We start from the raw sequence: 25,865 nt of genomic DNA, 5'->3' as shown, positions 1-25,865 counted from the left end.
TTAAAGAAAAATGTTCATCACCAAGGCTAATTAAAGCAAAAGAAGCACATTTTTATATGTTTACCGTAAGTAAAATCTGGGCTTTTAAAGGCAAAGCCACATTCTGCACATCACTGTGAGTCTGTTAGTCCCAGATAACCACTAAATACATTTCAAAAGAACTTTTGATTAAATAGAAATATCAATGTTCGTGAATCCACTTTGCAGTGCTTCAGTATAAGGTGGAAAATGTTGACATTGGTTCATGTTAAATTTAAATTTCTTATAACGTTCCATTTAAATTGACCTTGACCACCTGAAACATGAACATGCCAACACAGAGCGATCAGTTGCCTCATTTTCCACTTTGTGCTTTGTGCTGTATTTCACAGGAAACTCTTGCTCGTTTCACTATTCCTTTCTCATGATATGTTTGGCCTATGAGGTCTGCGACCACGGGAAGGAAGGAGGTCGCATGTCTCTGCACAGGGTGCTGCTCAGCTTTGAGAAAGCTCACCTTAAAACCTTCAAACAGATATCATCTTACTGCTCTCAGCATCAGCAACCAACTGCACTTTTTAGGACAGTCATGTCCCTGAGCACCCCATAGTAATCATGTCAAATACTTCAGGAATAGGCCGACTATGTTTAAATTGTTAGTCTAGTGTTTTATGTTAGTGTAGGCTACATAAACTTTACAGAATAACTAAAAATTCTTAACTTTGTATGTCAATGTTTCCAGGACAGCCGGCAGATGATCAGGTAACAGTAGATCATAGAAAAAGATACATTTTATTTCCTCTCTGTAGATGCTAGAACTTTCCAAATTTACCTGGCATACTGGGAAAAGGAGAGAGAAAATGGAGAAACAGAAACAGAGCATCTTTGCCTCTTTACCTCAGGAAGCTACAGCTCAGCACAGGTGTGAGAAGTGGGCGGAGCTTCCACTCTTTTCGGGGCTCGTGCATGCCTGGGAGCTGGAGTGAGGGAGACTGCAGTTATGAGCCGGTAATGGATACTTACAACTCAAGAGGGACATATAATATACAACAGTCTGTAACTCTTGGTCTGCAGTAACACGTGGACTTAGCTAACACCAGTTTGCAGGAAAATGTTTGTGTTGCTTGGCAACAGCTGTCACTTCCTGCGGTTGCTGAATTATTGACTACTAATACTAATATTAACTACTACTTTTTAACTACTAAGAAAACATTAGATGAACCAAAAAAAAACATAATCTGCTGTCGCTTATTATTGTTGTCTAATAAATGACGTCAAATGAGCTTGCTCACTCCAACATGGTGTTTCGAAGAGAATATTAGTTGTTACAGTCCTCATTAGAAGTATTATTTTGAAAGTCCCACCCGGATATGGTGCCGGTTTACGGTGTCTTGACGCCGGTGGTGGGCGGTGTGTGTTTGGGGGGTGGCAGGGCGATGAGGGCCGCGCAGTGGGGGGAAGTGTGTGTCCGCAGGCAGTATGTGAGAGGAGACTCTTGCTATGTGTGTGGACTCTTAGTGTAGATCACTGAGCCACTCATTATGCGCTGACACCTCAGTGTCCGCAGACAGCCGCAGGATGGCCGGGAGCTTTTTCAAAGGACGCTTCCTCTCCTTATTCGACTACAAAACGGAAAAATACATTGTCGCCAATAATAAGACAGTTGGAGTTTTGTACAGACTTATTCAGTTAACCATCATCGGTTACATTATAGGGTAAGTCAGGTGGCTTTTACAGTTTTATAACCACATTTCACGTTATAAACAGTATAAAATACGTTAACCTAAGCATATAATTGTAAATCCCTTTCAGACATAAAATTCAATATTAATACAGGAATGTATGTAGCCTATATTGACCATAATCATACTTTAGGTAAGCCTATATCATTTAAATAAATAGCCTAAAAAACTGAAATGCAGCAACTTGCATAAATGTGCTGGACTGTATAATGAGCCTGTATTATTAAGTTTGCAGGTTGATCGTGGTAATGATTCAAAGGCTTGATAAAGAAAACTAAACTTTTAAGTTTTCAGTCATTGCTGTAGTAGGACAGTGGTCAGAGTACTCTTGTGGCCTGTTCAGTGCCCTGTAGCAAACCCATAAATTAAAAAGCTGTAGTAAGCCTGATATGGTAAGGTTATTTGATGTATTTAAAATAAAAATAAAAATCTTAAGAAACATGCATCAAATGCAGTCAATATGTGTGAAAAACAAAAGGCCATACAGTATAGTTTTTCTGTAACAGTGTACAGTAGTCCTGTGCTCAAAAATATTATAAAAATCCTTTTAACTCCATTTAAGTATATTGTTTATGGGCCTAGAGACACCATAGAAATTTAAACATGCAGCTAAATAAGTGACTGTATTGTTATTGCTGAATGACAACACATAGTGCGTATTTACCTACATATTAAAAACAAACAGTGAAAGAATAAAAATCACATGCTAAACAATGTCTTTTAGCTCTTATATTTTTCCTCTCACCCACAGGTGGGTTTTTGTGATCAAGAAAGGCTACCAGGAGACAGACGAGGCCATCCAGAGCTCTGTTATAACTAAACTGAAGGGAGTCTCAGTGACCAACAACACCGAGTCTGGTCTGCTGGTGTGGGGACCAGAGGACTACGTCATCCCACCACAGGTGAAAGCATTTACACCACAGCCACACCAATATGTGCATACATAGAAACTGGGTGAAAGACAAGCACATGTTAGTGGCAAAATTACCATAAAACTTAAAATAAAAGCTAACCCCATACTTCAATGCCCAGTGCTTATTACAAGCCTGATATGGCCACACATTTTGATAAATAAAAGCTGGTATCAATTAGAAGCCCGGTCTGGTTGCTATGCAGGTCATTTTTATAGAAATTCTTTATATGTATATAATCGGGTTGTTGTGCTACCAGCTGGAGATAACCTCAGTTAGCTGCTTAGATCATGAACATGATATGTATATATGTTAAAACGTTTGTCAAAATGGACATGCTACTCACAATTCAATAATTCTGTTAATTTTACTGAAACCATGAGCGCCAAAGACGATGGTATTATCAGCATAGCAAACAAGAGAGATGCAAAAAAAGAGATTAGTAGATGTAGAAGACTATTTTTTAAAAAGGTAAGAAAGAGTCAAGTTAACTATATTCAAAATTATCATGATCATATATTTAAAATTATTTTACTGAATTATAATTTTTAAGATGTTTTTTTCAGGTCTCTTCTCACTGTGTTTTTTGTTTAACTTCCTCGTTTTCTTTTAAAAGGCTTTTTGGAAAATTTTCAGGTAATTTTCTTGAACTTGGGTCAGTTCTTCTTTTGTTGCTTGTTACTGTCTTTCCATGTTTTTAAAACAAATTAGTACATTAATAACACCAGTTTGCTTAGGTTTCAAAGGGTTAAATAAATAATTTGATTGAATTTCTCATCTTTGCTGAGCTACAGTTTTGTGTGTCCGATGTACATGCCGGTCCCAAATAAAAGCCTGTTGAGGTCAATGATGTAAGCAAATAATAGCCCAGGGTATTATTTGAAGTTTTCCGGTAAGCAGCTAACAAAACAATCTTTTTAGGCATTTGTTCCTTATGTGAGCCTGAATTAAATGAATGAAACAGGCAGGCAGTCTCTCAGGATGGACTGATTGAGTTAAAGGAGAAGCTAGACATTTGGGGAATTGCTCTCTGTCATGCTGAGAGTTAGACAAGAGGAGACACAGGCAGGTTTAAATCAACAAAAAACAGGTTACAGAGAGGAATAGCTGGATACTATGACAACACAGGTGGACTGAAAGTGTCAGGTAGAGTGTGTAGTTTACATACTAACAGAAACAGGTCTGCAGGCGGGAGCAGGGTCAGGTGATGGCCTGAGGCAGGAACACACTGAAGACCTCTGCCGCTAGACCGTCTAAGGCTGGGGAAGGAGGTAGGGAGGCAGCACAGGGGTCATCATGTTATGATGTCAACAAGAAGACCAATTCACAGAGGGCTGCGACAGATTATTGGCCTGGCCGATTATCGGAGCCAATATTTGGCATTTTGCTGATGATCTGTATTGGCGTTTTATTTTAATGATTGCTGATAAAATTAATTAATGACAAAGTGTGCGTATTACGCTCAACCAACACCAGGGAAAGGCTCAGAGGCTGTGGCTCAGAGGGTCGACCTCCAATTTGAAGGTCAACAGTTCAATCCCTGGCTCCTCCGAGCAATATCCTAGTAGTATCCTTGGGCAAGATACTGATGGCTCCAGTTGGCATGTCATCGGAGTGTGCATGCGTATGAATGGATACTACTTAGTAGGTGGCACCTTGTACGGTAGCCTCTGCCACCACTGTGTGAATGTGTGTGTGAATGGGTGAATGTTACATGTCCTGTGAAAGCTCTATGAGTGGTCGAAAAGACTAGGAAAGTGATATACAATTACAGTCCATTTACCATTTTCCATTTTAAATTTTCATTGAACGACATAAAAAAAGTTCCTGGGAACATGCTGTATATGATGTTGAAAATTTCAGTTTTGATTAAACATTTGCTTAAGTCATAAAAACATTGTTTTGTGTTGAAATGTGTTATATTCCTAATTCTAAATTGCGAAAGAAATATTTTCATTTTTACTGTAAATGCATATTGGTTTCAAACATCGGTTATCGGTCTCATTTAGTACTAATAATCAGTATTGGTATCTGCCCTGAAAAACCAATATTGGTCGTCCCCTAATTTACAGTGTTTCCTTCACATCTAGGGTGAAGCTGTTCTGTTTGTTGTAACCAATTTCTTAGAGACACCAAAGCAGAAGATGGGACACTGTGCTGAGGTAAGAATGTCTTGTAGAGTTGACTTAACCCATTCAGAACCAAATTATGCTCCAAATACAAAAAAAGAAGTATTATGTATATTGAAATGGTGGATTTCTAATCAGAATGCACTCATATATGATAAGCACAATGTTTTTTGATAAGGATACTATATTGTGTGAGGGTTTTTCCTTTTACTGTCAATTGATGGAGAATCTGAACACAGAAACCATCAAGTTAAAATGACAACAGTTGGTCTTAACAGACCTTTGTTCAGAAAAAACACCCTTTATTTTGGCTGAAATATATTTTTAAACAATATCTTGAGTGAGTGAAAAAGTTTCTGTCCTTTTACAGTGTTCATATTTCACTCAAGGTTTGACAGTAAGGCCCTTTGCTCTTTGTCGTGTTGGCTGTGTATTAAACAGTCCCTCCACCCATAGTTAAACAGAGGTTGTTTTAAGATTTAAAAAAATTGACAGCTGAATTTTCCTACAGTACTTCAAAGAACTTGAAGTTTTCAGGTTCGCTGTCATCAATAGAAGCACCAAAAACTTCAAGTTAATATAGGTAAAGTTTTGGTGCTGTTGTTTTTTGGCCATGCTTTCACTTATCGTTTCTATTGCATCTGTCTGGCAGTTGTTATTGTCACCAGGATGCATTTAATTGCTGGACAAACAGGTTTATGTTTAAGGTTAGGATACTGATGAATTTTCAGTTGAGAGCATCAGCTTGCTGGAGGGCATGATGTGCTGTTTAGACACTGTGTTCCCTCTGCAAGACACTGTTTGGCTTACAGTATCGAGGTGTCTGAGACTAACTGTGTTTATTTTAAGGCTACTTTGTTTACTTTCCACTGTTTGACGTCTCATCATTTGGAAACTATTTAAGCCGGCCATGTTTCAAAGATACAGCGGGCCACTGAGGTTAGAAAGGAGCTGGAAATGAAAAAAAATAAAGAAATAAAATAAAATTAAAATAAACTGAAACTTTGCTGCCATCAGATTCCTTTATCTGATATTTTTTTTCATTTCAGATAAGCCTGTCATCTCTCGATTAATAGTTAGCCAATCAGCTACAAAGAGCAACACAAATCAGTGCAATCTTTAAAATGCCAGGATGAAAGAGACTTTTGTACCCCCTAAAATCACTGTCATTTAGAAAGTTGTGAATTAGTCAACAATCATTGTGCACAATGAATGATAGCCATGACAGACAGTCAGATGGACTATGACTAATCTGTAGTCCCCCACCTGATTTCTGGTGGCTCATATGGTGGCACAGCCAATGACGGCCAGGAGAGCACTGGTCTGCATTTCCTTCACAGCACTTAGTCACTAAAGAAGACTTTTAACTTTTAGCAAAGGCTGACACCTCCCTCTTCTTTCTATGAGTGTGAGCCTGTTATGCTGCTCATCATTTCTCTCAGCTAAATTTCCAGAGGGTTCCTGGTATGTAAACTCAGCCAGTCTTGGTCTCCTGCCTCAACGCATCAGCCAAGAAGAACAGCAAGCCTGTAAAAGCACCACGCAACAATAAAACACTGCTCTTGTATACATTTCAACTTTCACCAGTTAGAGTGCTTCCCGCGCCTGACAGGCTGCCACACTTGAGCTGGAGCCATGAATACCATGTCCAAAATCAACCCCTAACTACATTTATACTTTCATGTTAGTGGTGTTGCTAGAAAACAGAAACCTCTTATCTTCATTTGAAAGCATCCTTGGATACTAACAAGACTCAACTGTTGTAAATAGAGTGTAAGCTGACCTTGTTGTCTAACCGTATTAGTATGTGTTGGTCACATAATCTGTGAATGTTTGGATTTCATACCTTTTCATTATATTTAATTTCCAATTTATTCTTTAAAGGAGCATATATGTGACATATATGTGAGCCCATACCTGCTTTACACCATAAATGTAAAATAAAGTAGAATAATAATATTAAGTCAAGTGATAAGATATTGAGACAAAATGACATGATATTAAATCTGCACTATAAGAGATTAAATACACAGTCAATAGTAGGAGCTATTAAGTCAAAATAATTAAATACTAAGTCATAAGTATGTCATATGAAGTAAAAAATAAGGAGGTGAGTCAGAGTTTTGTGACATTAAGACAAAACTATAAGATAGTAAATTATGTAAATTATGTATTTTTTTCCCATTCCAAGACAAAGTGGGCTTCCATAGCTATGAGCCTTGTTTGCGAGTTGTGTAAAACTGATCTGTTTATGGTTAAATATACCTTGAACTTTTGCCATATTTTTCTGTGGCGTTTGTTCTCAGAGCCTGAAAGTGCTGGATGGCCACTGTCAAGATGATGGGGACTGTGAAGAAGGGAAGATGGTAGAGGCTGGTCACGGTAACACACCAGACTGACATAGAAGTACTAGTGGCAGAAGCCAAAATGTTGTTTTGATCTCATTCCCTCTTGACTTTAGCCCTTTGTTTACCTTTCTCACTTTGTTTTTCTTCTGATGTGCTGGGATGAACTGCCAGTCTTAGTGATTTCTCTTATCAGTAAACTCTGCCATTTCCTACACCAATTCACCCCCTTTAAATTTCAGAAAAAAATCGTAGTTCCACAGGTGCTGGACCTTTGTGAGTGACAGATGCTCACCAATGGCTAAACATTAATGCCAACCATCAGCTTGGTGTGTCAGGGCCCCTTCAGAAAAAAAACACATCCAATTTTAAGCCACCATTAATTTGGCATTAGTTGGCTATAGTGTCATTAAGAAAATATATTTGGATTCAAACATGACATTCTTTTTTGTTTTTTATTACAGTATTTTTTCATATAAATGAAAGTGAGTGTAAAACAATAGAAAACACAAAAAACATTCTAAGTTGTGATTAATTACTGTCTGTATTTGCTGATGCCACTAACCTGAAATTTGAAAAAAAAAAAGTGCAGAATTCATATTGATTAATTATGTAAAAACAATGCCTTTGCATCTGACTTTCAAATGTCTGTTTACATGTGGTAAGTTATCTGACTCTTCATTTGGTGTTTTTCTGAAGGAATGAAGAGTGGCCGATGCTTAAGAACAGATGAAAACTCCACTGGTACCTGTGAAATCTACGGCTGGTGTCCCATTGAAAAACAATTCAAACCACAGTAAGGAGCATCTCAGTCACATGAAAACTCTCACATTTATATAACAGTGTGCCTGCTGCAGGGATGAACATCATTCTTCCAAAAAATAATACCTGATTTGATTTATTGATGACGGTGGTTGAGAGTGTTGTTGAACAGTAAGATAAAACATCTCTCATTGGTTCTTGACAGGGTTGCAATGTGGTGACTGTGAAAGCTACAGCATATGATTCACAACATTTTCATAAGTGAACCCTTGCATCTTATGGTTTTAGGGGTTGTCATCCTGGAAGAGACCACTCCTATCAGGATAGAAATGTTTCATCATAGGTTAAAGGCGATCATTAAGAAAAACTTCATATTTATTTGCAGTGACCTTTCTCTGGACAAGTTGGCCCAAACCACGCCTGCAAAATGTCCCCCACAGGAAAATAGATCCCCTCACTGTAGGGGTCAAGCATTTAAGCCTGTATTGCTCCCTTGTGTACACCACACATGCATTTGCTCACGTAGGATACACATAGTGTGTGTGTGTGTGTGTGTGTGTGTGTGTATGTAAACAGGATGCAAATAAAAAGTAAAATCATGGTCACACATTGGCCAAACCAAGGAAATACATTAAAAACAGCAGAAATCACCCTGAAGTCATAGTGGCATATGCGTAACGGGGCCATATGTCAAAGAAAAGCATTTGTCTTCAATTTAATAACTGTGAACATTTAATGTTACAGTTATTTAGACAGTAAAATGTGCCAAATGTTTGTGAACATATCTGTAGAAGCCCAGTATTTTGATTTTTTGACCTGTTACCCTTCAATGTTAACCAGGCTGTGTCGTCATACATCTATTAAGCCCTATGACAAGCAACACCGTTTTGTAGTGGTTCTTATAACCGTTGAGCTGCATTTCAATCTACTCAGCGGCTTGGCATCGGCCTTTTAGTTACATTGCATCTGTTCAGGCTGAACTTCCGTGGCTGGTCTGACTGGTTTGAGAGGAAATTTTATGTGAATGGGAAGGTCCACTCAGCTGTCTGTATATCCATTCCACCAGTTAACAACCCCTCTGCACTGAAAAACCTCAACATGTTTTACCAAATAACTAAGTTACATTCTTAGCTTTCTTTGACAGAAGGGCTCTGCTGACACACGCTGAAAACTTCACCATCTACATCAAGAATTTCATCCAATTTTCAAAATTTAATTTTTCAAAGTAAGTCCTTTTCTCCTGTGGTCAAAACTCTCCATGTACTGCTTGGTTAACTACAAACAGCAGTGTACAGTCGCACACAATCATTTACACTTTGTAATACTTTGCGTTCCTTAACTCTGAGGTCCAATGTTCTCGAAACGCATGATGACTCCTATTTGAAGAAATGCCGATTTGACGAGGAGCTCCACCCCTACTGCCCCATCTTTCGCCTGGGTGACATCACCAGACGAGCCGGACACAACTTTCAGGACATGGCCACATTTGTAAGTTTTGCTCTTTTCAACTCAAATTTTATTTGGTTTTCTTTTTCGCTTGTCAGAACAACCAAAGACAGTCCAGGGACCATCACATCTACATCGGAGCTATAAAGTATCAAGAGCAAGTGTTGATATATTTGAATAGTAAAGCATACACCAACACAAAAGGGGGAAAGGACGAGGTAATGATGTAGCAGCCATTTCAACATGAACAATTATAAATCAGTTGTTTGTTTACATCAGAGGATTCTTCTGTCCCCAGCATTATGACCATAGGGATTATTGTGACAAAAAATGTTTCCCTCCAAGAAAATAACACTGAAAAGTGAATTAAGTTGCCTCCTGAAATATAAGACACACTAGTGATGTACAGAGATCTTGCTTGATTGTGATGGGAAGATTTTAAACAACAGCTGTTAGTGATTTTTTTTTAACAGGGGATGGATAATACATATTTTAAATTTGGGAAAAAGAAAGGGCTTGTACTGAAGCGGTACTCCGAATGAGCAGATTCTGTGTTTTAAAGTATTTGCAATAGGAGTGGAAAAGTTGGGTTGTTGCTGCCCTAATGTTCACATGGTAGTTAGACTACACGCCAGTTGACTTATTTTTCATTATCTGAGCACATTTCCATATCAATAATTTTAATAAACTGGGCAGAACATTGATATGATAAATTAGAAGTTATTTTTTTACGTTTCCTTTACATGCCTCATTATGAAGTGAGTGTCAGTGTGTTGAAGGAGAGATGCTTGGATGTCTTTTGGCCCTGTAGGACTGTAGTGTAGAGATGGGGTACGTTGGGGCTAAATAACGTTTAAAATTTAGGCAAACTTTGGCCACTTTCAAAGATGCCCCTTGAACTCTCATCTTAAGATGTCTAAATGAAATTTGGTGCTGTGGGTATCTGAAAGTCTTCCTTTCATTTGAGAAGGTTTGTTTTCAGTATTTTTTTTGTCTCTTAAATTCAATTTACTCTTTCAAACTAAAGCTTTACATTTGACTTTCTACGGAGAATTACACTAGTCTAGCTGAAGAACTACAAAACGTCAAACATGTATAGATACAAAATACATTAAAACAGAATTGTTGTGGAACTCAAAATCTTAACTGTACAAGTGTTAGCCTATGCATCTCAGACAATATTAATTGAAAGTAAGAAACCAATAAGTGTCCCCCACCTAAAAAAGTCTGGGGTCACCACTGGCACCCACCCCATGATTCAACATGTATTGTGTTTCCCAGGGTGGCTCCATTGGCATAATGATAGAGTGGGACTGTGACCTTGACAAAGGTTACACTCACTGCCATCCACAGTATCACTTTTATCGTCTGGATATCAGCATTTTAAACACGACCATCGCAAAAGGATTCAACTTCAGGTGAGTCTCACAACTGCAGACACCCTCTTAGTCTATGCAGCACAGACAAATATTTCTAATCTTCAAAAATGTAATCATAATCGTTTACAATTACATTATTATTTATTATTCTATTATTTTCCCCTTTTATCTGCAACAGACACAGTCGGTATTTCCAAAATGCTGCTGATGAGAGCTATCGATCCCTATACAAAGTCTATGGTGTACGATTTACCGTCATGGTGCACGGAAAGGTACGTACTTTTTACAGGCTGAAAGCATGAAATACTGTCTGTGCTGCCAAAGCATTACAACCTGACATGATTTAAACAATCAAAACAAAACACAGCACATTAGAACATAATAGTTCGATTTTCTGCAAATACCAGATAACAGGATTAAGATATCTTATTGTTTTTTATTGTGTCTCGGTGGACTGCGAATTCTGTTAACAAATCAAAGTTACATCACATTCAAAGACATTTTTTAAATAAAAGTAATTGCTTAATTCCTTTTTAAAGCTTTTAAAGGGTCTAGTGTGTAGGATTTAGTGTCATCTCGTGATGAGGTTGTAGAACTGAAACTTCTCCCAAATACTAATCGTGTAGGAGAACGTGATAATGCGAACGGTCCTGTCTAGAGCTAGTGATTGGTTTGCCTGGACTCGATGGAAGAGAACCCACTCCGTGTGTAGATACAAACGACTCATTCTATGGTAACAAAAACATAAAGATTCTTAAATTTCACTGGTTATAAACTATTAAAAACATAGGCATCGATGTTATACACCATTTCTGCCAATAGATGCCTCTTAATCCTACACACTTAGCCTTTACGATGATTTTTGCAATCTGTTTTTTAACCACATTTCTTGCACTTCTGCTATTATTCATAGGCTGGGAAGTTCAGCATCATCCCAACAGCCATCAATGTTGCTTCAGGGCTGGCTTTAATGGGTGCTGTAAGTACCATAAATAATCATTTGTTTCATTTGTATTTTAGCATATGTGACAGTCACATCACTGAACAAAACTTTATTTTACAGGGAGCTTTCTTCTGTGACATGGTCCTTCTCTACATATTGAAGAAGGGTGATTCTTATCGAGAGAGGAAATTTGAAGCCACCAAGTAGGAGATGCAACGCACAAGCACAGATACAGAGTTTTCTTTGTCATTCATAATGATAGCATGAAGAGGAATCAGTCAAAAATCAACTGTTTTTTTTAAGGATATAATACTTAATGTGTCTTTAATGTTTCAGTTTCACTGCAAACAGCCAGTCTATTGCATGTCAGCCTTTATTTTTAAGTGAACAGTGATGTCAAACCACGCCTAATTCTCAGGGTATCTTGATGGATATTAATGATATGGAAAACAGACCTTAAGACACCCCGATTTAACAGTGGAGAATTTTAACAGAGGCTGTTCTTGGCGAGTGTAATGCTGACACAGTTTGACACATGGCTGATCTGCAAAAATAAATAATAATCTGTCTCTGTTCCACAGAATTGCGAACTCAACATCAGATGACAACTGCGTGAAGGACAGGCCCGGTGCCACAGAACAGGAGAATCTGACGTTTTAGCCTTTTCACCATGTGAGATGAGTTTGTATCCAGCTTTATATTGTGGTATAACAACAAATCCAATATAAGAAAATGACATACATCGGAACAGTATGACTTACGCTGTACTGGTGTGGACCTCTTGTACGATGGTTGAATTAGTCAGTTTTAAGGTGCCTCTTTATTTTGCCTATTTAATAACTCTATTTTTATAACATCAAAATACTAATTGAAAACAATAAACACGAGTTAACTTTGTCACATTGTCATGCAGGCCCTTTTAACTGAAGCTTAACTTTTACAATTCTTTTTTAAAATTTTTATTAAAAAATACTTTTGTGTTACATTTTAGATATTTTATATCGATAAACATTGTTGAAAATCAGCAAGATATCAAAACTCAAGACATTCAAGACTTGCATTCAGATCTCATCTTAAAAAAACAGTTTTATCAAAATTCATAATTGCATATCTTTAGGAAAGCATAATGTTGTTGTGGTTATTATAATGTACTGTGATGTACTGACTGGATAAAAGGACATCTTTGTTGGTCACATTTGGTGCCTAAAGATGAATAGGCATGATGGCTAATATCCTAATTATAACAAAGTTTATTTTAGACCTTGTTTTATTTTAGTTTATTTACTGTATGGATGCAATTTAAAGATAATCGTTTAGAACAAATATCTCCACAGAAGCCTCACACAGTGGCTTAGTGTTTATTACACATATTACTGATGGAATTCATCATCTTATTTTGAGAGAGAGAGTCATGAAGTCTTGAAGAGTCATTTATGTTTGTAAAAAATTGCATTAAACTATAAGAGCCCACAGGATAACATGTATCCAATATTTTCTGTCTCACTAGTGGGAAATGAATTTGTTTTCTAAATCCACGTTTCCAGTGTTGTGCAATGCATCAACAGATCAAAAATAAAGCAGAGCAAGCTTCATTTAGCAAAGTTAGCATTTTACATTTTACTGTTTAATCACTTTCCTTGTTTTAGTAATTACATTGTTTACTGCTTGATTTGCAATAACTAATAATCCTATGAATGAAATATACCTCATAAGTGAATCACGCATTAAGTGCCAGTTTTCCTCTGACTTATTTGTTTCTTCAGAGTGGTTTGTGATTTTGTTCAGTCATTTACTAATATTTTATTTATAAATTGATACAGAAGAAAGCTCTGCTTGTAAACTAAATGTGCAAATAAAGGTTCTAATAAGAAATAATCTAGTGTAATGTGTGCACCGTGACATTATTGTTTATTACAATAATAAACAGAAGAAGAGTTTTGATTGTGCAGGAGAAAACACTTGTCAAAAGCTCCCAGCTGTTTATTTACAGCTACATAATGAAGCCTCAGGCGGTCTACACGTGATCTGTGGCAGAACAGTGGTGTGTCAGGTGTTTTTATTGGTTTCTCTTCAGCATGACTTAAACAGTCCTTGTTTATAAATTGTGTAAATGATACAGTACAATGATGAAGTGATGATAAGCTAAACTCTACACTGCAGTTCAGACAGTTTCATTGTGTTTTGGAGGTCTGATGATCTGAAATCGTCTGATCCAGATGCCAGATCCTGAGTAAACCAAGAACCTTTTTTGCATGTGAAAAAAAGATATACTTTGCTTTAAGTACTCATTACCGAAATGCTAGTTTAATGATAAAAAAAGGAAACAACAACAAACTCTTAGGTAGTAACAACGTACCAGAATGGTGTAACACTCTGTAACATATGGGTATGGAAAAGCAAGTTTGCATCTTGTTGAATATCTGGTGGTTGCATGACCTGACTCGGCCACATATTCAATGGGAACACCTTGCTCGTGAGCCATGAATCCCAGAACAGAGAAGACTGCAAACCCAGCTACCACACTGGTACCACTGTTCAGTAAACAGAGCCACAGACAGTCTCTGCAAAACAGAAAAATATGTGCGTACTCCATGAATTCATAGCATGTAATTGATCATTTTTATGTCTCCGTGCCTGTGATACCCTTGGCTGAAGGCGTTATGTGTTTGAGTTGGCTGTCTGTCTGTTCCATTCTTGTAAATGCATTATCTCAAGAAGGCCTTGAGGAAATTTCTTCAGATTTGGCACAAAAATTCACTTGGATTCAATGAGCTACCGCACTGGTACCACTGTTTAGTAAACAGAGCCAAAGACAGTCTCTGCAAAACAGAAAAATATGTGCATACTCGATGAATTCCTGGCATATAGTTGATCATTTTAATTTCATTTTGGCATAAGCCTGGAGGGGATCATTCGTGTGTGTGTGCGTGTGTGTCTGTCTGTCTGTCTGTCTATCCACAACTAATCTCATAAAGAATTGAACTAATTACCCTAACAATCTGTATACACATGTGTGACACCTCCTCACCTCTTGGTTGTAGTGATTCACAAAACAAAACATGTTTTATTGACTGTTTTATACAGTCATTGACCACTGACTCCTCATCTCTTATCAACTGTAGGGGGTAGTTTTCTGGAAACTGGCTAAATTAAAATCAAAAAGCCTTATCGTGTGTTTCAAGCCACATTTCGGCCTTCATCAGAATTTAAAGCTGACATCCACAGAAAATTGTGGTCGCATTTTGAATCAGAGCATTTTCAGATGAATTCCATACCCAAAATGTGTTGATCTACTAAAGTTAGGCACGTTACGAGATGAATAAGTCAATTTTTTTGTTATCCTCACCTCCATCTTAATTGTAAGTCAACCGGGAGGAACGATTCCAAGTGGCTAAGCTGCAAGGAAAATCTGCTCTGTGCTATGTGCTGCAGCTCCATAAAAAATAAAAAAGGCGTGTTTTTTTTGGGGTTGTTTTTTTTAGCTTGGGTGGCTGCCTGGCTAAGATCTGCACTATGCTGAGTGTATTTTTCTTCTAAAATATGTTACTGTGTAGCTCTTGTTTTTCTTTGCACCTGTCAGAAAAGTTCATGTCAGAGCATTAAGCTAAGTCACACTTTGACCAATACTCACCTATAGCAATTGTTGTTATAGGTGTTGTAGCTGCCGAGCACAATTAGTGTGCCAACACCCACACTGTATGAGAAGAAGACCTGAGCCCCAGCTTCCATCCAAACCTGTGTCAACAAAAACTGCGAGTAAGTTCGTCCCCCTGTTATCTGTTACACCTAGTGTCAACCAAAAATCCTCCTGAAGCTCCTACCTGAGGTTCTGTGAGTCGTGAGGGCTCAGGCAGAAGATAAAACAGTACTCCTTGTAAAGCCCCGGGAAGAGAGAGTCCACGGACCAAAAGAATGACCAACATCACATAGGGGAAGGTAGCTGTGAAATACACCACCTGGAAAAAAACAACAGTTTAAGACATTTGGAAATAAACTGTGCTTTTATTACACTATTAAGGCTTCTATGGATACCTTTCCTGTAGACCGGACCCCTTTCCATATGCAAAAGTAGCAGATGATCCACATTACAACTAGGCACAACAGCACCTCCCACCTGATGCTGCCGATCTCCTCAATGCGCCCTGAGATGGCCAGCACTCGCCACCTGGAAGGTAAAAAGATGCACAAATATTGTTTTATTGAGGCCTCTTAGGCCTCCTTGTGTGACATTTAAAAGAACCTAAAAGCTTGGTATGTTTATATATGTAGACGTACTCCCAGAACTCTGTGGCAGCAGAGGTTGTGTTAGACTGGTTGGTCCATTCAAAGGTTTTATTTCGTGTTGAAACATCTATGCAGTCATCTGAAAAGATAATCAGACAGAAAATATAACAATATTCTCTAAATAGATATATAATGTCCTATAATATAAACAGAAAACAAAGCTGAGATGAAGTCTCAGCCTCTGTTGCTTTCATTTCATTTTTTTCTGACCCTTACAAGTCCCCCAGCTTTATTAAAATGTTAAGTCAAATCACTTTTGATTGACATAAAGGTCTCTGAATTGTTCTTTTGTGCGATCATAACATCAGTACATCATACAAACATTGGTACTCTTTTGTACACATCAACCATAAAGATGTATATGAAGCAGTTTCCCAGAATTCATCACCTTGTATTACCAATGGATGAACAGATGGTAATGTAACTTAGAAACTGAGACAACACAAGCACAGAAGAAAATATTCAGGGTAATCCATCTGGCTAAATGAGATTGTGACATCTGGGGAAAGCTTGGGTCAGCATCAGAAGGGGATTTGATTCACTTCGCTTGGCTTTTGGAGTTAAAAAAAGACTCACAATATGCCGATACCCAGGATGCTCGCTTGTGTCTGTGGAGAACGAGCGTGAGCGACGGGCTGTTGATTGCAATTCATCCACCAGTGTCACTAATGATGGATTTTCTGAAAATCCAGCATAATATCTTTAATGCATGTGACGGTATTATCCGTTTTACCTGTGTTCCAGTAGTTGTTGCAGCTGGCCCAGGGGAGCTGTGAGCTGATGGAGAACACCAGGTAGAGCAAAGCCCAGGCCAGAATAATGATGTAGGTCATACAGCTGTAGAAGATGATCAGCAGGCCACTATAGCCAATACCTGTGAGGCCACATTTGGTTGTTACAGAAAATAGTCATGAAAACCTGATTTCCTCCATTTACTCATTACCCAAAGAGTATCCAAGGGTCATAGGAACCTGACTGACCTCATGTGGTTACTGAAACTGCTCAGTCCTGCTGAGGGGCAGGTTCTGCCTAAAGATAAATAGATTTAAATAAAAAGAAGATATGTTTGATCTTCAACAGTGGAGATGTTTATTTGTTCCAAAGAAAGATTATCTGTAATGTTTATATCTTTTTGATAAATATAAAATTAGCCACAGGTACAGTTAAAATATTTAAAAAGATCACCTCAATGATTTAGCATTGTGTGTCTATAACATTACTGGACTCGTGATGAAGAGTTTTCAAAAGAGTATCCATAACAATGCAGCATAGTGAGAGGTGTTTCTACTCCATGCATTCTACTTCTTTATCAAAACCTGGTGCCAAAATTACCCACAATGAAACTCAGTCAGTGACAGTTTGGTTAGAGATGTTCCCTTCATATCAGAGCGCTGTCCTGAATGTCTATACAGAGTGAGCATTCACAGACTAACAACATGTCATATGTACAGAACCCAGTAAGGAGCAATAATGACCCAATTGAGACAATCAGTCCTTAAGAGTGTTTTCAGTAAACCTTTAATCGACAATAAAGTCCAGGGCACCACACCTTCAGCCAGTGGACAGAGCTTCCTCCAGCAGGTGATGGCGCCCTCCTGGGTGTACTGGCCTATAGTCGTCTCCAGCAGGAACAGGGGTACGCCACAGGTCACCACAAATACCAGATATGGCACCAGGAATGCACCTAAGTTTACAAAGTTTACAATAATGCACACCTGTACTACAGATTTAGGGTAATTAGTTGTGAGCATCTTTTTGCTTACCTCCTCCATTTTTGTAGCAGAGGTAAGGAAACCTCCACACGTTGCCCAGACCAACAGTATTTCCCGCCACACAGCCAGGAGAAACTCCACCTTACCGGCCCAGTGTCCTCTCTCCTCCACCTCCGCTTGCTCGCCTTTTGTTGCACATTTTTTAGTCAACATTCTCAAAGCTCAGTCTGAACTCGATCATTTTCTCTACCTATATGCTTTACGTCCATGGACTTCTCTGCCCTTATATTTCACCGCTAATTCTGTGTCATTTAATGAGCAACTTCCTAACAGTTAATAAGTTCTCAGTGTGAATAAATTATCCCCAGACGGAGCATGAACTGTAATCTATACACAAACAAATGTTTAGAAAACCATAACTCACACACAGCCTCACACGGCTTCTCATTATGTTCTTGATACGTCTGTGTGATGTGTCCATTCAAGATCCAATAAGTTGTGTAACATCTGCATACCATGTTCTAGATTATACATTCATTCATTCATACACATCCTATTCTACAAACAGCTGCCATTGGACATTCAAACACCTGCGTAAGACTTCTGAAAATGTCCCTTCATGTCATTGTGAGGGCCATAATGGAAAAAACATAGTATAACTCATAAAATCATATTATGAGACACATTTATATCTTTCACATAAGTGAACTTTTTAAATCTATGTATTTCGAGGTTGCTTTATATGTTTATAAATACAAATACAATCATTATTATTTAGACATTAGTTTATTTGTGCATTTTTTAGTGCATGTTGCATCAAAATAAAAATCTGATGGTGATTAACATACCACAAAACATTTCAATTTTTTTCTGCATTTGAAATTGTGCATTTCGTTTGTTAAAATAGTTTGTTGCTTCCCTCAGTATGGGAAATTGACAGAAGAAATATGTATTTATTAATCTCTTCACAACACTTGCTATTTTTCACACTTACAAGTATCCATGACTGGTGAGACATTGCCAAAAGAAATAAGACTAGCCTTGTTTGTCTTTGAACTTTGGATTGTACAGAGACAGAGAAAGTGATATCAGTCACCAGCCTGCTCAGTGCCAGAATTAGTTGTTGTGCTTGTTAAAGCGTTTCATTTCAGCTGGAGGTGAATGGTTACAGATCTTCCTCTCTGATGCGCTGCAACTCAGTTTCTCTCTTTTGTGTCGGTGAGCAATCAGGATCCGATTGGCACAGATGATGGAATCGCTAGAAATAGAGGGAAATATTAATTAATATTTTCCAGAAAAAGTGTAAGAAAATTTTTTTTAGCAAAAGTTTAATAAAACCTAAAACTGAATATGTGTCATAATTTTAGGTTTTTGTGTCATATTGTGGACTTTGTTTAGGGGGTTTTCTGTGTTTTCCTTGTTTCTTGATACTCTGGGTCTGTCTCCTGTTTTATTTTGTATTATTACTCCTCTTGTGTCGTGTCTGGTTTTACTTCCTGTCTTTGTGTGTTTTGTCTGATTGGTTTCACCTGTCTTTTATTGGTCTCGTTTGTCCTCCCTTGGGTTCCGTGCCACGCGACTATTAGCCGATCTCTGTGTTTCTCTCCTTTTTTCCAGTGTCCAGCGACTCCAGATGTGTGTGGTTGTCCTGATTAGTTCCCTGAACATATATTTATATGTGTGTGTTTGTTTGTTCCCAGTCAGTTTGTCTGTTATCCCTGCTGTGATCTTGCCCTGTTATCCTCCCTGTGTTCACCTGTGTGTTGCTGCTGCCTTCACCGGGGGCTTTTTTGTTATCCTGGTTTGTGCCGGTTTAGTTTACTAGTGTTTCATTTGTACTTAATGTTTTTTGTCACTTGCTTGTATTTTGGACATTATTATTGGGCATTAAAGCCTGCTTTTTGTTAGTACACCTGGCTGCTGGTTTTATTCTGCGTTTGGGTCTGAATCCAACCTCAACACGAGACAATCTGTATCACACACTTGAATAGCATTTGATTTAAGGATTTTGGATTAGTGCATAATTGCTTGATGTCGAAATTACCCAATAGGACCTTTTAAGTTTTTATTATTAGAATATTAATACCATTTTATTATATTATACCATGCCATTTCATGAAGTGATAAATACAGTCATGGACACAGTTGTCTCACCTGACTGAGGTTCCCAGTCCCAGTTCCCAGTTTATACAGCGCCCATCCCGGCACAAGCAGTATGGAGGAGAGGGCCAGTACCCAGCCCAACACGTATGCCCAGGTTGGGTACATGTACCAATGATTAAAAGTCAGAGGCTCGTACTCAACTAAAGAACATATAAAAGAGCCCTGAGAAATAATATAAAATAGATATTCAGAAGTTGTCTTTTCAGCATAGAAATTCAAATTGGTATAAAAAAGTCAAATGTTACTAATACAGTGCAAAGTCACAATTAGGTGAATACTGCATGATAAGGACTAAGGCTGTGGGGTTATTCATTATGCATTTATGCAACATTCAAACTCACCAGTGAGACCAGTGGTGTGAGGAAAAGCCAGCAGATTTTAAAAAATGGGTTGGCATTCACACCTGTCATGTCCTTAATGATGCCATACAGCCGCTCTGCCCCTTTATAGGAGATGAGTTTGGATGATCAGTATATAATGACCAGATCAGACTGGATGTTTGTGAATGATTTGGTATACTCATTTTATGCATGAAGTTCAGTTTTCTAGTTTCACCTTGAAATCACTAGAGTCCCCTTCTAATAGCATACCTACCAAATATCCATCCCAGTGCCAGGGCTTCAAACACACACAGGAAGAGGATGCAGGCTCCGTTACAAGCGTAGTAGTCAAACAGCTGGAACACAAAACATCCCTGCCTGGAGACAACAGCAAAGACATTTATTTGACATGGGTTTATTTATTTATTATTTATTAATTTTTATTTTACACAATATGTCAACCTTAAATATATGGAAGCCTACTCCTGACACTTTTCCCCCAGATCATTACAGTACATCAAATTACATGTAATAATTACAATATCACACCAGTAAGCAAATGTTATAAAGATAAGACAAAGTCATGACATAAACATTGGATACATTTTGACAGCAATACTCTGCCATAATGGAATAATGAAAAATAAAAAAAAGTACATATATACACTAAGAACTGACCTCGCTGATCATGACTAGCTGAGAGAAGAAGCACATGATGCAGAAGAGGAGGAGAAAACGTTCCCGTCGGCCTGCCCTGCGCATTACCATGGGGAACGTATCTATGATGGATGTCATCACCACCTCCATCATAACAAACTGCAAAGAGAATAGACAAGTAAAATATGTACATTTCCAAATGTGAACTTGTTCTTTCACAAAGAGTTTATTATCCAGAGTACATCTTACTTGTGTGTCCAGACCCAAGAGAAAGAGCATGACAAAGAAACAGACGGACCACAGCTGGGGAAAAGGCATCATGGCTACAGCCTGAGGGTATGCAATGAACGCCAAGCCTGGACCTGAAAAAACAATGATGCTAGCCTCGTCTATCAACTGCTTTTTGCTGTTTTATCAATTTAGCATCACCATTGTAAAGTAAAAAAAAAAAATGCATCCACATGGTGATGCAGAGGAAATCTAAAAAAAATGGTAATTAGTTTTAAGATACCCCAGAAAGACCAAGTGAGGAAGAAGAGTACATGGTAACAGCTGATGTTGCACAGAAGCCACTCAGAGAGCAGAAGGAAAACTGGGTGGAGGATTTAAGTAAAAACACACCTGCCCTTGTTCACCTTCAGCCCAACTATCACGAATCAACTGCCAGTTGCAGGATGAGTGCTATCCTGTTTTTTTTACAAATCCTCAGAAAGACTTATAAATAAATAAAGTAAATACCTGCAGACTCCTCTCTGTGAGGTGAAGGTGTCTTTTGCAGATAATTGCAATAAATTAGCAGAAACTTTGTAATTAGCTGCATCAGTTCTGATTTAATCATTTCTGATTGTGATCCATATAACGATAATCCTAACTATAATGTTCATGATATCTTACAAAATAACATTTTTTCCCATGCATTGTTGGGATTACAAAAATCACACAGGCTGAACACAACAACAATATATGTAAATATTAACCACAATTAATTATACTGCAGTTTTTTCTATTACTAAAAGTGGAGTAAATCTATACACATCTAAGCCCACCTATACACACCTATAATATATATCAGGAAAAGTGAAACTGAAAAGCATGTCAGACACTAAATGTATTTAATTAAATTTTTTATTTATTTGCCAGTTTATTTAACTTCTCCTCCCTCGGTGGTGTGGATGTATTTTCTTGCATCACATTCATAACAGCAATGCCTTTTGGGTGATATTGAAATAATTGGAGTAAACTAAGGCATGTTGAACAACAGTTGGAAAGCAGTGTTTAATGCACAGCCCCACAAGTCACCCCCCTGCTCCAACCCTGAGGTCATCATTATTTGAGCTTCAGGGTTTATTTTTGAAATTGTAGTTTAAATCAAAAAAAAAAAAAAAGCAGTAACAAGGTGGCAGAATGGTGTGATGCTCTGGAACATATGGGTGTAGGAAGATGAGGCCGCATCTTTTCGAATATCTCTGGCAATTTTATTACCTGACTCGGCCACATATTCAATGGGAACACCTTGCTTGTGAGCCATGAATCCCAGCACAGAGAAGACCGCAAACCCAGCAACCACACTGGTGCCACTGTTCAGTAAACAGAGCCACAGACAGTCTCTGCAAAACACAAAAATATGTGTGTACATGAATTTCTAGCATGTGGATGATAATTTTTGTGCCTCTGTGCCAGCAATAGCCATGGAGAGGGCATGATGTTTTAAGGATGTCCATCCATCTGGTGAATGTGATATCTCAAGAAGGACTTGATGGGATTTCTTCAAAAAAATGGCACAAACTTTCAATTGGACTCGATGACAAATTGATTACGTTTTGGTGGTCAAAGGTCAAAGGTTGCTATGACCTTCCATCCTTCTCATTTTCGTGAATGTGATGTCTGAAGAACACCTTGACGGAGCTTCCTCACACACATATCCACTTGGACTCAACGGTGGACTGATTAGGGTTGAAGGTCAAAGGTCACTGTAACCCACACAACACATGTTTTTGGCCAAAGCTGAAGAATTCATACACTAATTCTGACAAAATTTTACACAAATGTCTACTAGGATAACATTATGAAGTGATGACATTTTAGATCTGAAAGGTCATCTTCACAGCTACATTATAAACACTTTTTCCAGCTATTAATCGATGATGTGTCACAGGAGTAGATGGGGATCCATTTGGTCAGATACTGAATCGGTGACACTAACCTTGGATGCACTCCTTAAATCTGTACTGACTGTTAAAGAACATCAATGCTGCCTGGGGATTGTGAGGCATCTATGTTTTAGAAATTGCAACTTTTTTGTAGCAACATCCATGCTTGAAGCATATTTGACTGGCTGCTGGAGACATACAACTGGGAAGCAGAAACTGAAGTATAATATGTTATCGTGTAGCTTTTATCCTCTGGTGCAACAGTCATGTCAGAGCATCAAGGTCAGTCACAGATTGACAAATACGTACTTGTAGCAGTTGTTGTTGTAGTTGTTGTAGCTGCCAAGCACAATTAGTGAGCCCACACCTATGCTGTATGAGAAAAAGACCTGGGCCCCAGCCTCCATCCAAACCTGTTTCCGCAAAGAAACTGAGTTAATTTTAAACTCCACACTGTAACAATATATCAAGAAGCTCCTACCTGAGGGTCTGTGAGTCGTGAGGGTTCAGGTAGAAGATAAAACAGTACTCCTTGTGAAGCCCCGGGAAGAGAGAGTCCACGGATCAAAAGAATAACCAGCATCACATAGGGGAAGGTGGCCGTGAAATACACCACCTGGAAAAAACAACAACAACAGTTTAAGACATGCTGAGATAAACTGTATACCCTTTTACTTCAGTATTAGGGCTTTTTTTAAATACCTTTCCTGTAGACCGGACCCCTTTCCAAATACAAAAGTAGCAGATGATCCACACTGCAATTAGGCACAACATCACTTCCCACCTGATGCTGCCGATCTCCTCAATGCCCCCTGAAATAGCCAGCACTCTGAGTCTGAGAGGTAAAAATATATATATATATATATATTTTTAAATCAAGAAGAGAAACTTTAAAAGGCATAGGTTGTTTATCTGTGCAGACGTACTCCCAGAACTCTGTGGCAGCAGTGGTTGTGTTAGTCTGGTTGGTCCAATCAAAGGTTTTATTTTGAGTTGAAAAGTCTATGCAATCGTCTGAAAGAATAATGAAAAAAAATGATAACGGTATTCATGAAACAGATCTTTAATGACTCCCATGTCTTCTTTTGTGTCCCCTTATAAAAGAGCACAACTAAATCTATTTACATTTACATAAAGGTCACCTGATAAAGTGCTGATATCTGCTATTATAATATCAGTGATCATGTAAATATTAGCACTCTGTTAAACAATGCAACCCTCATGCATGTGACAGTTTTATCCATTTTACCTGTGTTCCAGTAGTTGTTACAGCTGGCCCAGGGGAGCTGTGAGCTGAAGGAGAACACCAGGTAGAGCAAAGACCAGGACAGGATGATTGAATAAGTCATACAGCTGTAGGAGAGGATCAACAGTCCACCATAGCTAATACCTGCAGGGTCACATTTGGTACTTTCTGTTAAGGACAATCGGGACTTCATCTATGTATTCATAACCCACACTGACTAACAGCCAAGTTCATAGGAATCTCAAATGTTGCTATTAAAATTCCTTATGCACTCTGGGAGGCAAATTTTGCATGAAGAAACATGGATTCAAAAAAATAAAAATCTATGTCTATATCTATATGCTGCTGGGAAGATTTGTGTGAACTAGTCATGTTGTCACAGATACGTATGTAAACTCTAACTACAACTCGACTGGTTTACAGAGGTATACACCTGTGAGGCCGAATGTTAATGTTTGTTAATGTTAACCCTGTTCAGACATCTCAGAGCTCTGATATGAAGGGAAAATATGTCTTTCTTAAGTCATCCCCAAATTGGACTTTTTTGTGTTGAACCTTTTTAAAACCTTTATTTGTTTTATGCAAGGCCTTTTTAGAGCTGTTTTAGTAATTTTACACCTGCACCTTGTTATTGGGTGATTTTTGAATAGTCTCCCTTGCATAATGTCCAGTGCTCCTGTTATAAAAGAGCACAGCACCCATGGCGCTCTCCTGCGAGGTGTTGTCACAACAGAAACCGACTCCTCTCAGTCCACAAGTCCAGTCATAACCTGACGCCATACCTTCAGCCAGTGGGCAAAGCTTCCTCCAGCAGGTTATGCTGCCCTCCTGGGTGAACTGGCCTATAGTCGTCTCCAGCAGGAACAGGGGTACGCCACAGGTCACCACAAATACCAGATATGGCACCAGGAATGCACCTGGGTTTACAAACTTTATGGTAATGCAAACCTGTACTACAGATTTAGGGTAATTAGTTGTGAGCATCTTTTTGCTTACCTCCTCCATTTTTGTAGCAAAGGTAAGGAAACCTCCACACGTTGCCCAGACCGACAACATTTCCCGCCACAGCCAGGAGAAACTCCACCTTACTGGCCCAGTGTCCTCTCTCCTCCACCTTCACTTGCTTGTGTTTTCTTGTATATTTTTTATCTGACATTCCCAAAGCTCAGTCTAAACTTGATTATCCTTGTGTCTTGGTCTTTTCAGCCTTTATATTTACTATTCATGTGTCATGTAATGAGCAACTCCTTGATAGTTACTCAGTTCTCAGTTAAAATGAATAATTTCCAGGCAACAAACAACAAAAACACTGCTTTTAGTTACAAAATGTCAGTGTGGCAAATCATTGCCTTTCCAGCCAGGATTGTGCCACCACAAATGGATATTTTTAGCCAAAACGTGATTTTTTTTCCTTTAAAACCAATTGGTTTTGGTGTAATTGGCTGAAATTGCTGACCTAAAGCAGAGAGGACCACAGCACAGTTTTGGTAAAACATTCCCAAAATTTCAGTCTGAATAACTTGATCATCCTCTACCTACATGCTACATTCACCACTAATACTGTCATCTAATGAGCAGGCGGAGCATGAACTACAACTATAAAGAAACTCTTTAGAAAATCATAACTTATTCTGAAAAATAATGATGAATATTGATGACATTTGGTCAGATGTCTTTTTCTTTATTCTAAAAATGAA

At 38.3% G+C, this 25,865-nt stretch overlaps 2 protein-coding genes and 1 pseudogene across 2 annotated transcripts; 1 reads left to right on the top strand and 2 right to left on the bottom strand.

Moving 5' to 3' along the window:
• Positions 1 to 1,557: 1,557 nt before the first annotated feature.
• On the top strand, positions 1,558 to 12,350 carry LOC121943336 (P2X purinoceptor 5-like). Its single transcript, XM_042486857.1, has 12 exons — positions 1,558 to 1,694; positions 2,473 to 2,623; positions 4,723 to 4,794; positions 7,068 to 7,143; positions 7,806 to 7,902; positions 9,013 to 9,093; positions 9,215 to 9,356; positions 10,596 to 10,732; positions 10,872 to 10,965; positions 11,607 to 11,672; positions 11,757 to 11,839; positions 12,218 to 12,350. Exons 1-12 carry the CDS (start codon positions 1,558 to 1,560, stop codon positions 12,294 to 12,296), a joined length of 1,215 nt encoding a protein of 404 aa, XP_042342791.1. The 3' UTR covers positions 12,297 to 12,350.
• A 1,447-nt stretch (positions 12,351 to 13,797) lies between these two features.
• On the bottom strand, positions 13,798 to 17,845 carry LOC121943395 (annotated as a pseudogene).
• A 699-nt stretch (positions 17,846 to 18,544) lies between these two features.
• LOC121943337 (sodium- and chloride-dependent GABA transporter 2-like) lies at positions 18,545 to 25,341 on the bottom strand. The gene is made up of 14 exons (XM_042486858.1): positions 25,165 to 25,341; positions 24,951 to 25,085; positions 24,172 to 24,312; positions 23,849 to 23,936; positions 23,625 to 23,757; positions 23,404 to 23,538; positions 23,232 to 23,335; positions 22,255 to 22,379; positions 21,022 to 21,134; positions 20,794 to 20,931; positions 20,390 to 20,489; positions 20,137 to 20,237; positions 19,787 to 19,957; positions 18,545 to 18,890 (listed from the first exon to the last, which is right to left on the bottom strand). Exons 1-14 carry the CDS (start codon positions 25,322 to 25,324, stop codon positions 18,798 to 18,800), a joined length of 1,737 nt encoding a protein of 578 aa, XP_042342792.1. The 5' UTR covers positions 25,325 to 25,341; the 3' UTR covers positions 18,545 to 18,797.
• Between the last annotated feature and the right edge of the window lie 524 nt (positions 25,342 to 25,865).

The sequence above is a fragment of the Plectropomus leopardus genome, chromosome 5 (assembly GCF_008729295.1).
Source record: "Plectropomus leopardus isolate mb chromosome 5, YSFRI_Pleo_2.0, whole genome shotgun sequence".
Classification (NCBI taxonomy): domain Eukaryota; kingdom Metazoa; phylum Chordata; class Actinopteri; order Perciformes; family Serranidae; genus Plectropomus; species Plectropomus leopardus.
The sequence above is the reverse complement of the archived record's forward strand: the minus strand, read 5'-3'. Positions and strand labels throughout refer to the sequence as shown.